Raw genomic sequence first — 15,713 nt, forward strand, 5'->3', positions numbered from 1 at the left:
CACACATGTTGGGGTCCCAAACACTTCCTACACACTTTCAAATTTTTTACTCTACCATCTTATTTTACATATTAATTTGAAAATCCTTCCTTCACATTTTTTAATCTCAAACATTAAAATCCCTTTCTTTGCGCTTTCTGACCACTGACCCTAAAACCTCTTCCTTCCGCTTTCTGATCTTAGACCTTAACATCCCTTTAGTCACACTTTCCGATCCTAGACCCTAAAACCTCTTCCTTCCGTTTTCTGATCTTAGACCCTAACATCCCTTTAGTCACACTTTCCGATCCTAGACCCTAAAACCCCTTCCTTCCGTTTTCTGATCTTAGACCCTAACATCCCTTTAGTCACACTTTCCGATCCTAGACTCTAAAACCCCTTCCTTCCGCTTTCTGATCTTAGACCCTAACATCCCTTTAGTCATACTTTTCGATCCTAGACCCTAAAACCCCTTCCTTCCGCTTTTTGATCTTACACCCTAACATCCCTTTAGTCACACTTTCCGATCCTAGACCCTAAAACCTTCCTTCATGCTTTTCGCTCACAGATCCTTATCCCAATCCTAAAACCCCTTCCTTTACACTTTCCGATCTCAGACCATTAAACTAATCATTGCAGAAGGTAAGTACAGTTAGTTGCACATAAAAGCATTTTATTCAAGACTGGGGGGGGGGGGGTACCCGGCGTTGCCCGAGTGTTTAGAGGTGTGTGTGCTCAGCCGGGGGAGGGGGGTACTTAAACCATAAGAATAAGCGAAATAAATGTTAAAACTTGAAAAAAAAAATCGAAAAAAAAACAAAAAAAATTAACGTAAAGCAAACGAACGATGTTAAATGTAAAAATGGGAAAAACAAAAAAAGAAAACGCGAATGTGATGGAAAAATAAAGCAGAAAAACGAACGTTAAAACTTCTTTAAAAAGTGTGAAAAATAAAAACCAAAAAAAAAAACATGAAAAATGGCTTAAATAACCCTGTTTCAATATTAAAATTTAAAAAATCAAAAAAAAATAAAGACATCTCACACCACGATTCGAACCCAAAACCTTTAAATAATGAGGCCGCACTCTAAGCAACTAAGCTAAGACGACGTCCACGAAATTGTGTCGCTTTTTCAAATATTTAAAGTAAATCATGTTCCAACGTCGTATGACGCATGCGTAGAAGCAAACTTGTCATGAGAGGACGGTTTTTGCTGACCCCTCCCTGTAGAAAACTGATGATTTTAGGGTGAAAAAATTAATGTTTTTGGCCAATTTTTCGATATTTGTCGGGGGAAGGTTGGAACTTTAAAATGATACCGATCTTGTGAAAATCCGTGACCCGTATCAAAAGTTTTTGCGAGACATACAAACACACATACATTCATACACACATTTTTGCTTTTATATATATAGATGTTTCATATGAGACGTTCATACTTATGCAGAACAGGGACTGCATTATCATTGGCATTCTCCGAGGAGGTTACGTAAATTGCCAGAAGATGCTAAATGAAAACTGTTTGTCGCTTTTGTTTTCACAAAAGCACTGGCCAAATTTTTCAATGAAAACACTTATTTTTGATGTCATGAAGAAAATGCAATAAAAAATTCATGAAAATTCTAAGAAACTTCAAAAAAATTGATAGAAAACAGTTTAAAGGAAGAAAAAAAAACAGACATTTAACATATGGTAAGTTTAATGAATAAATATATTTTTTGATGATTTTTTTTTTGTTTGTTTTGTAGGTTTATATAAAAAAAAATAAAGTTTTTTGATAACAAACAAATGTGTTGTTTTTTTTTAAATAATTGACTTTTAAATATTTTTTTATTTTTTTTTACCTACTCCTTTCTTTTAATAACTAACAACAGTAAACAATTTTTTAAAATAAATTTTTGAAGTTCAAATCAAGGAAAAAAATACTTGTATGATAAGATACTTGAAAAACAAAAAAAAAAAAAATTTATTTTTTTGATAGCAAACAAATTTTTTCTTGAATGATTTTTTAAAATGATTTTTGTTTTAGCGTATTCCTTTTCAATCATTCTGAATATGTGTTAGAGTTCGGTTGTGTTTTTCTTAGGGTCAGTATTTAGGGTTAGGGTGTTTCGTTTACAGATTCTAAGCACAGACACTAGCAAATAGAAAGGAGGTGGAGAGGAAGTGTGAGGAAGTTTCTCAACAGCAATCCAAGTCAATATGGAAACATTTGGCATTTTTGCATCTCCACACCATATTTGGCAATCAAGATATCTTTTTTCTCCACACCATATTTGGCAATTAAGATATCTTTTTTCTCCACACCATATTTGGCAATTAAGATATCTTTTTTCTCCACACCATATTTGGCAATTAAGATATCTTTTTTCTCCACACCATATTTGGCAATTAAGATATCTTTTTTCTCCACACCATATTTGGCAATTAAGATATCTTTTTTCTCCACACCATATTTGGCAATTAAGATATCTTTTTTCTCCACACCATATTTGGCAATTAAGATATCTTTTTTCTCCACACCATATTTGGCAATTAAGATATCTTTTTTCTCCACACCATATTTGGCAATTAAGATATCTTTTTTCTCCACACCATATTTGGCAATTAAGATATCTTTTTTCTCCACACCATATTTGGCAATTAAGATATCTTTTTTCTCCACACCATATTTGGCAATTAAGATATCTTTTTTCTCCACACCATATTTGGCAATTAAGATATCTTTTTTCTCCACACCATATTTGGCAATTAAGATATCTTTTTTCTCCACACCATATTTGGCAATTAAGATATCTTTTTTCTCCACACCATATTTGGCAATTAAGATATCTTTTTTCTCCACACCATATTTGGCAATTAAGATATCTTTTTTCTCCACACCATATTTGGCAATTAAGATATCTTTTTTCTCCACACCATATTTGTCAATTAAGATATCTTTTTTCTCCACACCATATTTGGCAATTAAGATATCTTTTTAAACTTGTACATACATGCATCTCCACACCATATTTGGCAATTAAGATATCTTTTTAAACTTGTACATACATGCATCTCCACACCATATTCGTCAATTAAGATATCTTTTTAAACTTGTACATACATGCACATGTACGGCAAATATTTGTTTTGCCTATTTTGACAAAATTCAATACTGTCTTGCTGAGATTGCTGTCTGTCCCAACTCTACTAGATTTATATCGACGATTTTAACTAGTTTTCAAAACTGAATTTTTCATAATATTTGTATCACGTTTGCTAGTGTCAGTTGCTGCAATTTTCATTGGCTAAGCGTTTCCCCACCCACTGGTGGTTTACATAACCTGCCCGGAATGTGCCAACTTTTTCTTTTTTCCAATTATAAAGATTTTAATAAGAAAGCAAGCTGTAAAAAAACTCATGACGATAGCATTTATACTGCAAAAGCATGAAACATGCTTGTAAAAAAAACAACAATGACAATAGCATTTATACGTCAGGTCAATTTTTTTTTTTTTTTTTTTTTTTTTTTTTTTTTTACAAAACAAGGTATCATGTACTAAAAAAAAAAAAAAATTGAGAAATGCAACACAAGAGACTTACACAAGCGTGACGATATTACACGGGCTTACTTGAGAAGACAGACGGAAGGGTTACACTGAAACAAGGTTTGCTTGTAACAAGCTGTCGGCCCATTACATAGGATTGTGGTCAGAGCTGTAACATGATCTCGGACTTCTGACCAATATGACTGGAGACTCTTGAACATCCACTGCAACACGGCTTTATCTGTAAAAAGAAAAAAAAACATATTTCAGAAATTTAGACACACAGCTATTGACATTTCAGACACAATTGCCGTAAGTTTTCAATACCACATACCCCAGTCTTATGTAACTTTACTATGTCATTTTATACACATTTATTCGTTATAATTAAATCCTATATTTTATCCTAGGAGAAGTATCATCACGATCGCCACATCTACAGAAGAAGACGGTCCTATTTTTCCCTTCGATTATCAAGTCTACCACTATACACTGTACTATTCTTCATTTTCCTACGCTGTTCGTATTTCACTGCTCTTAACTGCTTATAACACATAGACTTAACATAACCTTCCCTTCTCCTTATACATAATTACTAATGCCTCCCGAGCCACCATCTGCCCATTCCTATTGGCTGTGCTGGAAGATTCAATTATTTTTAGATTCCCGTTCTTGTTTATCATCTATCACCAGTAGACAGACTTGAATTTAAAAACAGAAGTAATAGTGTATTATCTGTTATTTGTTTCTGGACTCGTGGAAAAAATAAACATGTTCATCATCCTGTACACATCATCATTTCATCAATCAATCAATTAGGCCTCACCAAAAGCAGCTAACTAGGCTGTATAAAAAGGCTGTTTTTTTTTTCATTCGGGGTGCACTTGGGACCTTGTCCCACAATATTGTTACTTGAGGAGCCACCAAGATCCTTGTCAGACAACATTACACCATTCATTATTATGTCCTACCAGAATTTTACAGTCCTCATCAGCAGCAACATCAACATGTTGCTTTTTCATGGAGAGTTGATGTATGCTTAACATATTCCTGTCAGGCAATAAGTAGACAGCTCAACAAAAACTTGTTTAGATTGGACTTGAAAACGACCATGTTGTAGTAAGTTGGAAAGCAGCCCTGCAGATAACTTAATATAGAGTTCCCCAGGTGGACAATTCTAGGAAAGAAACTTTGTTCATGGAATTTGCATTTAGTTTTAGGTACAGATAGGGAGATGGGGGAAATTGTTGATAGTGGTTGTAGCTAGACGAGTGTTTATTATGAATGTTTTGTAGGTGAGGCCATAAATTGAAACTCAGATGAGCACTTGTCATGAATAGAACGATAGAGCAGAGACAAACATGCAATGTCTCTTCTGTGAGAAAGAAGTTGCAATGAAGAGAAAAGGTTTTGAAGCCAATTTTGAATTCCGTCAAGGCAGGATAGGGTGCTGTGGGCATATTCAAAATAAACGCTACTGTTATATTTGGTTACACAACCACGTTCGTTTCCCCCCCCCTTTTGAATTTAAAATTTCAGAAGTTGAATCCATGCATTTAGGTCACCTATTTAACCACATAACAAACAATGGTGACAATATGGTGATGTCAGATCTAACAGAGTTGCTGTTAAAATCCAAGAAAAGTCAGCATCAAGATTCGTAACCCTCTAATCATCTGCCTCAACATGTTAGGCATAGAAAAATCAACAATATGAAAGTTGCAACCTTGCTTCTGCGCCATTCCATTGCGTATTAGGTAAACCTTTACCGACTTTGCATGCAAGTGCCAAACCATGTTGTTCTCACTGTTAAGAGGGCAGGGTGTAAAACTTTCAGGTTAACAAATATCTGAAACCAATGCAAAGGACTTCATGCAGACCAGGCATTCCTGAGGCATGCTCTTTGTGAGCTCTGTGCTGAACTCTCCTAAGAATCAGATAAAAAATAACAAAAACAAGTCAAGCATGCAGATTCCCCCTCCACGGGTGAAAAATTTACTTTTACCATGACTAATGCTTGTGGAAAATTTAAAAAAAAAAAAAAAAAAAAAAAATCCAAGGTGTGGTTATTGAGAAAAATGCAAACGGGAGTGAATTATCAGGCCAAATCCCTCCTTTGTCAGGGGATCAGCAAGTTTGTTAAATGAAAAATAATCACAAACCGTCAATCACTGTATGCCCTCAAAAACAATGACAATAATCACATGATGTACAATTTATATAAGACAAGTAAAATTTTATTCATGCAGCAAATTAATTTCTCAGGTGGAATTTTGGCCATTATTTTATAAGTTTTCTTAATTACTTGTTATAATTTTATATCTCTCTTTATATATAACACTAGCAGAGCTACCCGGCATTGTCTAGGGCCATAAACAAACAATAAATAAATTAAATAGAAAATGTTGAATAGTGTGAAGTTTCTCATCCCCCTCCCCTTTCCCCAGGAGAGAATTTTTTTTTCTTAATATATGTAAGTGAGGAATGAAAGAATAAAGCTCAGGAGACCTCCAGTGCCTGATTGAAGGTTCCAAATAAATATAAAATCCTGTGATGGATTTTAATCAAAATTTGGATACAGATTCTAGACATAAGGTTTATTATTATCATATCTTGATTTTAATCTTCGCAAGGAGACATAAGAGTGGTGCAAAAGTTTTGTTTCATGGAATTAATTGTATCCGTCCTGGGACGGGTATTCTTCTAGTTAATAATATAGAATGTTAAAAACAAAGTAACTAATTACAATGTTTCTTCTAAGGTCAGACAATCCAAACTATTACTAAATATTACTACCACAACCGCTACTACTATTATTATTAGATATCAAGAAAAAATAGATTAATACTACAACTAACAATAATACTACTACAGGGCTCTACATTGCGAGTGAAACAGTCGCATTTGCGAGTGAATTTTCAAAGTGGCAACTAGAAATAATGAAACGCTTATCTTTTGGCGATTGTATTTCTTTCACTGACAATCTTGCAAAGCTCACTACTGAGTGTGAAAAAATCTTTTCAACTTTTTTTTTATAAAACGCACAAAGTTAAATTATTTAAGCAATAAAAGTTTAATAGAATATACTTTTTTTTAGCAAATGCTGTTTAAAAAACATCTGAAGAAATTAGAATGTTTATACGTTCAAGTATCAACATAAAATTTGTTGTATATTTAGAATTACACTTATTAAAAAAAAATACAAAAAATCTTTATGATGTACATAGTTGTCATAAAACGAAGATGTCATATTCTAAAAATCATGTGGGTTTGGCTAGTAACTTTTCTATTTGGCTAGTAAACGAAAATATTTAGTTGTCAAAGGTCAACTAAAAGATAAATTTGTACTATATAGCAAATAATATTACTATATTACTACTTTTCAATATTCGGTAAAACTTGTCAAGAACAATCTGTTTTGGGGTAGTTTGGAAAACGGAACAGAAATTTAAATTTCGTTCCGTTTTAATCGTTTTTAACTGCGCACATGCGTATGTAATCGAAAGAATAACATTCAACAATCGTACTTTTTATATATAAAAAAGAAAGATTTCTTTTTTTTTATAAAAATAGAATTTTATTAACAAAAACGAAATAATTTAATCTTTAAACGAAAAAAGTCAGTTTGATAAAATTTTTGGTATTTTTTTTTTACATAAAGTCATACTCACTAGCAGTGTCAGATGACAAAAATCTATTAATCACAGAGCGGAGTTGCCTCCCTTTCTTCCAGTTGACAAATACAGAGGCCGAAAAGCGCCATAATTAATTATTTTGTGATGAAATTGAGTTTGAAATAATTTTTTATATGAATTATAAAATATGAAAATTTTCATGGAAAGTGTTCAACTGAGCTTCAATCTATGGTCCCCCTCTCGCCAAACTTTCACAAGAAACACTAGACTAGCTGAAAACATTATCAATAATTTTCCCCACTCTTTATCTGTACCTAAACCTAAACATAGATTCCATGATCAAAGCTTCTTTCTTAGAACTGCACGCCTGTGGAATTGTCTTCCGTTTTCCTGCTTTCCAGCTGTCTATAATATGGTTGTCTTCAAGTCCAACGTGAACAAGTTTCTGATGAGCCGTTTCACTTAAGTTAACAAATTTACCGAACTTCCATTACTATCGATTACTATATTGTCCTTTTGACTACTCTACACTCTTTAACCCTTATCCTTGAGTGGCCTATCGGCCTTGATAAGTGGTGCCGTCTATGTAAAAAAAAAAAAAAAAAATTAATCCTTTTTAATGGTTGAGTTGAGATTTTTTGTTCTTAGAATACATAATTGCAATAACATGGGAAAACGATAACAAATGAAAATTGGCTAGTCAGAATCAAAATTTGTTGCCCAGAATGCAGTAAAATCATTCTAATTGCTATGTGTTTGTTCAGTTTAAACTTAAGGTAGACAACTATTTTCTTCAATTTAAAATGAGTTATCCCCTTTGCTGATTTTTTTTTTTATGTTTTATATTAGCAATCATCTGAGCTGAACTAAGTAATTATTGTAATAAATTGCACCAAAGTATGTGTTATTGCCAATAACATGGTACACAAATAACAAATGAAAATTGGATAGTCATAATCAAAGTTTGATTTGTTAGCTTAAATGCTATCTAGGTCAAACTTTTCAAAATTTGGCCGACATAATTTTATATATTAGATTATGGTTGGAATAGGATTTGGGAATTTCTTTTCTTTGCCAATTGAAACGTGTTTCAACAAAAATGTCCATATAGAAACAAAAAGCTTAACAAATTTTGAAATAAAAATTGTTCTGCACAATTAAAAAAAAACAATAAAAATAAAAGCAAAGGGGTGAGGAACTGTCTTGATGCCTATCTTGGTCAAATAGTCTGTGACAAGGATGGAGCACCCTTGGGACAAGCTTTGTGCAAATCTTCCGCACTTTTAGTTCCTTCCTGATTTGTCAGCTTAAATGCTATCTAGGTCAAACTTTTCAAAATTCGACCAACACAATTTTAACATATTAGGTATGGTTGATATAGAATTGGGAATTTCTATTCTTTGCTATTTGAATAGTGTCCATGAAGAAATAAAAAGCTTAAATTTGGAAATAAAAGCCAGTATCTATGTCAAGGTTTTCAACAGAGATAGGGACACAATTTCCATGGATAGAGCTTCTTTGCAAGGGCGCCTCCCACCTGTGGAACAGATTATCATGAGATTGCTTCCATGCTGTTTACAACTTTGTCATCTCCAAATCGATAAATCCCTGCCCTAAACTGCTCACACTTAATCAAATAGTTCATACCATTGATCTACATTAGTACTCCCATAGTGTTCCTAAAGTTTTTGTTGATAATTCCTATTTACTTGCCTTCTCAGGAGGGAAGAGTTAGACACAAGGTCGGTTTTTAATGTGGATTTCTCCTCCACTGATCGAGAATAGAAAAGGTGAAATATAGCATCAGAACAGATACTACATTGTGATCTCAATCGATAATTATTCAGTCAGATTAATCCTAATCCTTGAGTGGCTCTTGGCTTTTACAAGTGGTGAGCCAATAGTAACAATGAATAAAAACACTAAACCAGCTGTGAAAATAGATAGGACAGAAAAACAGCAAAGGGAGATGTGTAAAGAAAAGGAGACTTTGATGGTATGGTCACATTAAAAGAACGGCTGAGTTCTTGGGTGAAGGTTACAATCTAAGCGAAAAGGGATACTGCATAATATGGTAGCAAATGTCTAGTGTAGTTACCTCCGAGTAGATTTATCTCTTTAATATTTTTAATTTATTTATTTATGTATGTATGTATAGCTTTATTAATGTTATATAAATATTCGTTTATTTATATACATATATTTTTAAAATTTTATTATTATTATTTTTTTCGATATGAGCATGTCTTAAAAAATATGTCAGATGTAGTCTTTGAACATTAAATGACATGCGCAAAGCCGTTGCTCGTAACAGGAACCGCTTGATTATCAAACATTTTTTTTCATCATATTGAGCAGTTTATTCGAATGCAATTCAGATAATTGGGCCTCACATTAGTGAGGGGGGAGGGGGGCAATATGTGAACAAGCCGTAGAGAAAAAGGCCCTGAAATGGTATGTGTTCTCTTCTGATGAGCCAATGTTATCTGTTAGATGAAATATACCCCTCCAAAAAATATGACTATAATAATATAATTTTTTGTGTTAATCCAGAAAAAATATCAGCTTTATCAAAACATACTTGTTGATTAAATATATTTCTCATTCCATGGGTCATACTAGTGAAATAGTGATTGCAATACTGCGATATTCCAAATAGATTATTGTACCCATTTACTTGCCTCCCCACGTTGTAATACTTGTAAACGTTGTAAACTTTGTTATAGTCATATTGGGGGGGGGGTCGTCTAACATCAGGAGAGAACACGCACCATTTCGGGGCCTTTCTCTCTACGGCTTATTCACGTATCGCCTCCCCCCCCTCTTTTTTTATAGAAATGTTAAACTCATATTTGCTAATATATTTCTCATTCCGTGGAATTTCCATGGGTCATGCTAGTGAAATATGATTGCAATACTGCGATATCCAAAATAGATTATTGTACCCATTTACTTGTCTCCCCACGAGGGCAGAGTTATACACAAGGTCAATTTTTAATGTGGAGAAAATCCAGCTCCCCAAAGAGGGGCACTCTAGATAAAAACAAAAATAAAAATTGTCTCGATCATGAAGGATTTCGCCTTCACCGACCGACAACAGAAAAGGCAAAGTGCAGCATCAGGACAGATACTACACCAAGAACAATCCCAATAGTATGACAAGTCTTAATAACGAAACAGAAATTTTAATCAATGAACATGTTTATAATAGACTAGCATGGAGACCTAACGTTACCCGGGATTGAAAGATGATCAATGAAATTTTTAACAATCCTATATTTTTATTGTAATCGAAATTGGTGAAATAACCTATTTTTCAATCAAATTGATCAATTGCCTGATCTAGTCAGGGACCCAGCACGGTGTACTGGAAGGAGCCTTCTCATGCCATTAGTCCGCAATAGATTATAGTCTACATTGGACTGTTGCTTTTATAAAATTATTTTTATATACAACAGTTTGAATTAAAGTTTAAAATGAAAAAGTCAAGTATCATGGTTCAATTGTGCTCTAAACAGAAACATTCATTTCAAACACGCATCTGTCATATCAAAGAACCTACTGTTGATTTTATATGCCTGGCCTTTCTGCTTGTGCAGTGATAATGGTTTGAATTTAAGTTAACAAGTGTCATGGTTCAGTTGTTCTTTGAACAGAAACGTTCATTTTGAACGCACCCCTGTCATATCATAATAGATGTAGAACAGTTGAGCTAGCAGGGTCAGTTCATAGAGAAAAATCAAGGCAAGCGTTGGAGGAAGTGATAAAATGGACTAAAAGAGAGATAGGTAAAGACCTGGCCAGAGATAGAAATTGACTTCAAAACTAACCTAAAAGCCATATAAGGCATGTAAAATTGGACATTAAACTGAATATGATGAAAAAAAAAAAATGGACGAGTGTGCTTTGGTCAGTTGACGTAAAACAGTGGACGTTGCATTAAATCCATATTAATCCCTAACTATGAATTGAACGGATACCATACTACTTGGTTCACAGCACCTTATCATGACAAAGGTTCATACAAAATTTCAGCCAGATTGATTCAGTAGTTTCAAAGAAAAAATGAAACGTACAGAAAAACAGACTAAAAGAAATACAATCTTCTAATATATAAAAGGCAAAATGTGTGTATGTCTGCCAAAAACTTTTGACACACGCGGCAGAACCTGATGAGATCGGTATTGTTTTGAGGCTCAATGTCTTGGATGACAAATATCGAAAAATTGCCCAAAAACATTCATTCCTTCACCCTCAACTGGGCAGTTTTGTACAAGGAGGAGTCGCTTTTTTCGTCGACATTTTCGCAAGTCATAGTCTACATAGTGGATTGACTACCCTTAATTTCAATGCTCTCAACTTCCGGTTGCGCCATGGATGCATCAGCCAAGATGTTACTTTTTTTTTCCTCCTTCGCGTTATGGGTTCGAGCCTGCCTGCCTATGACACTTTTTTTTTTTTTCACAACACGTCTCTCCACCCAAACTGTCTACTGTTGTTTTGATCCCTCCCACTACCATTTATTTTATCACCCGCCCCCGGGTTCTTTAGTACACCACCTCTACACACCTGGGCAACGCCGGGTACTCCCGCTAGTCTATATATAAAAACCTGGCTAGTGATGGGTTGGTTTGGAAGTTCAATTTCTAAAAATTGACTAACATATGTTAGCATATAAAGCAGACATTAAACTGATTATGATGGTGACAATAATCATGATGATGAAACGTCAGGTCGAAATATGCAAAAAATCATGATTGCTAATGAAATCAGTTGGACACAGATGTTACCAGCTGCGCAAGAAGACATTTGGCGTTTATAGTTCATGTAAAAAAAAAAAAAAAGAAAGAAAGAAAGAAAAGGAAGACGTTTGCAGAAAAGAGGGAAAAGCCATGGCCTATAGGTAAGTGAGTAAATATTTATTATAGATAGAGAAAGAAAAAAGAAAGAAAAGGTGAAAAGGAAAGACTGAGAATTACTGGCCAAGTTAGCTGGACAATGCTACGTGTCTCCAGGATAACGGCGGAGGGGGGAGGGAGAAACATCTAACAGACAAGTTTTCTTTGATTTTTTTTCCCACTCAAAAAATCAAGGATTCTCCTTCTCGTGCTAACATTTAATCTATGAGACCAGCAGAGCTCAGTTGTAAAATATGTTTATACGATACGAGGTGCCTTAAATAAGTTCCCAAGCTTTTTTGAATGGGCATTTTTATTGATAGTACACACACATGAAATTCTAGTCCACTTCGAAGTAATCTCCTCCGGCTGCAATGCACTTGTGTCATTCCAATAACTTCTGAAAGGCTCCCATGGAAGTCTTTTTTGTGAGCATGTCAATGACCCTCATCACAGCCTCTTTTTATATATATATATATATATATATATATATATATATATATATATACTCATTACCAGAGGTGGTAAAAGGATTAACCCTCGGCCACTAGAAGTAACCATGAAGAAATTCAGAATTCTCAGCTTAAATACTAAAGGAATATCTGCATCTAAATCAGAAATCATAGCCAGCCTCGATGCTGATATTATATGCCTCCAAGAGACACAAAGTCAGAGTGCTCCCCAAAATACCAGGGATGCACCTTATTATGCACCACCCAAGTACAGTATATGGAAGCGCAATCTTCGCACGAGATAAGTCAATTATCAAAACCAGTACTGACTTCTCAGGAGGCCTTGAGATACTTCAGGTGGGCATGGAACACCTCAACATCACATCCGTGTATAAACCACCAGCAACCCCATTTTCATTGCCGCTAACAAGCAAGAGTTCCAACAACACGAGCCTATACATTGGTGACTTTAACAGCCATAGCACCACTTGGGGATACAATGAGACAAACAGTGATGGGGAAGCAGTAGAGGCATGAGCTGCTGCAAATGAACTCAAACTTCTCCACAATGCAAAAGATCCCAAATCCTTCCAAAGTGCCCATTGGAGACAGGGATATAACCCTGATCTAGCATTTATTTCATCAAAGCACTATGGAAATCTAGAAAAAACTGTGGGAAGCCCAGTGCCAAAAACCCAACACCGACCCATATTTATTGATCTAAGACCTATCATTAGGCCACAGAAACCCCAGATTAGGCCACGGTTCAATTTCCGTAAGGCTATCTGGGAAGGCTATACCTCTGACCTAGAACAAGCCATCAACACCATCACCCCACTACCAGGTGAATACAACAACTTCCAATCCCTGATTTGGAAAGTAGCCAGGAAAAACATACCAAGAGGGTGTAGGAAAACGTATATCCCTGGTCTCACGGAACCAAATAAAGCACAGTATGAGGAATATATCTAAGCTTATAATGAAGACCCAATTTTCTGAAAACACGTTAGAGCTCGGAGAGAATTTGCTTGCTTCCATCAGTAGCGAACACAAAGAGCACTGGCAAGAAGTCATAAGTAACATCGATATGACAGACAATAGCAAAAAATGACAATAAAAAGTTAAACTCAGAAAAAGCTCCTCAGTTCCGAATTACAGCCATGACACCCAACCAAGTAGCCCATCAGCTGCTACTGAATGGCAAACCGCAACAAAAAGAAAGAGGACAGAAAAAGAGAATGAAAGCCGAACTTAGCTATGTCATGCAAAACAGCAATGCCCATCTAGAACCATTCTGAGAAGCCGAAATAACCACAACAATATCTCAACTAAAAAGTGGAAAGGCATCTGGCCTTGATGGAATAACCACAGAGATGGTAACACACTTTGGAACAACTGTAAGAAAGTGGTTACTGGCCTTAATAAATCATTGTGCATCATCCCTCAAACTCCCTAAATTTGGAAAAAGGCAAGAGTAGTAGCCATTCTAAAACCTGGAAAAGACCCCAGATCACCTAAGAGCTACCAACCTATCTCCCCACTGTGCATTCTCTATAAACCATATGAGCACATGATACTTGCAAGAATAACGGAAACAGTGGAAGAACAACTCTCAGCTGACCAAGCTGGCTTTAGACCAGGTCGGTCATGTTGTAGCCAGATTTTAAACCTGACCCAATTCATTGAGGATGGATTTCAGACCAAAAAAAAATAACAGGCACTGAGTTTGTAGACCTTACAGCAGCCTATGACACTGTCAACCACAGGGCACTCACTAAAAGTAGCCCAAATGATACAAAACTCAGCATTGGTGAGCATAATTGAATGTCTATTTAGTAATCGGCGTTTCCATGTTGAGATGGATGGAAAAAAGAGTAGATGGTTTATCCAAAACAATGGCCTCCCACAACGTTCAGTTTTGGCTCCAACCCTATTCAATATCTACACTAACAAGCAACTACAATACCCAAATATACAAAGATATATATATGCAGATGACCTATGCATCGCCACCCAGACAAATAGTTTTGACATCATAGAAGAAAGACTGATGCCCCAGCCACTCTCTCTAGGTACTACAAAAAGTGGTACTTAAATGCAAACCCAAACAAAACCCAGGTTTGCGCCTTTCATCTTAATAATCACCAAGCAAATCGGAGACTAAGAGTCATGTGGAATGACAACATGCTTACACATGAACCTTTCCCAGTCTACCTGGGGGTAACTCTGACAGAACACTCTCTTTTAGAAAACACATTACCAAATTGAAAGGCAGGCTGTCATCACGAAACAGTCTTCCCAGTAAGCTTGCCACCAGCAATTGGGGTGCCGACCCCAAAACACTGAGGCAAACAGCTCTCGCACTGTGCCATTCCACAGCGGAGTATTGTGCCCCAGTATGGGCAAGATCATGCAAGCCCATAAAATTGATGTAGAGCTGAACAAGGCATACCGGACCATAACTGGTGCCCCAAGATCAACTCCCTTGCCAGCTCTATACTGCCTAACTGGTATTCCACCACCACATATCAGGCGAGAAGTCATCACCAGAATAGAACGGTACAAACAGCTTAACGACCACAGGCACTCACTGTTTGGCCATCAATCAGTGAAACAAAGTCTAAAATCTTGCAGTAGCTTAATCAATAAAGAGGAAATCGATCCCAGGCAAGCTGCCTCCTATAGGATGGAACGATGGCGAGACTATAACAGCAGGAATAAAAATGAAGCTCTACCAGACCCAAAAGAAACACTCCTCCGGGGTTCAAACCTTGGTAGAAAAAACTGGGTGACTCTAAATAGAGCCAGAGCCAAAGTAGGCAAAACAAAAGACAATCTCCACAATTGGGGCCTAGACACCTCACCTTTATGTCCATGTGGAGAGGTACAAACGATGCACCACCTTAGGGAAAACTGCTGATTGGGTCGTCATTGCTCAAACCAAGACCTTAAGGAGGAAAACAGCACTGCCATGCGATGGGTTAATTTCTATTGCGATAAGATATGATGATGATCACAGCCTCAATAATATCGTGGTGTCTTCATTCATGCTGAACGCTCGCAGAATGCCTAGCAGCAAAATATTACATATGAAAGATGCCGCTGTGAAATTTCCATAGATCCTGCTAGTCCAAAATGATTCTCGCAAAGACAGGAGATGCCTATTAACCTTAGTCTTTAAAATACAAAGGCTATAAGTAGGGAGAAAACAGTCAGCA

The 15,713-nt window shown here is 35.8% G+C and overlaps 1 protein-coding gene across 4 annotated transcripts in view; it reads right to left on the reverse strand.

The window, feature by feature from the left end:
* LOC145249006 (BTB/POZ domain-containing protein 17-like) overlaps nt 1-15,713 on the reverse strand; it is a 109,145-nt gene that overhangs the window by 55,018 nt on the left and 38,414 nt on the right. For 2 of the 4 annotated variants that reach the window (XM_080110859.1, XM_080110860.1), the window contains exon 2: nt 3,595-3,751. In XM_080110859.1, coding sequence (XP_079966985.1) covers nt 3,595-3,751 — 157 coding nt within the window. Of the gene's footprint in view, nt 1-3,565; nt 3,752-15,713 lie in introns of all 4 variants that reach the window. The other 2 variants (XM_080110862.1, XM_080110861.1) reach the window with 1 other exon arrangement.

Source organism: Euprymna scolopes, chromosome 27, assembly GCF_053919585.1.
Source record: "Euprymna scolopes isolate OS-2025 chromosome 27, ASM5391958v1, whole genome shotgun sequence".
NCBI lineage: Eukaryota > Metazoa > Mollusca > Cephalopoda > Sepiida > Sepiolidae > Euprymna > Euprymna scolopes.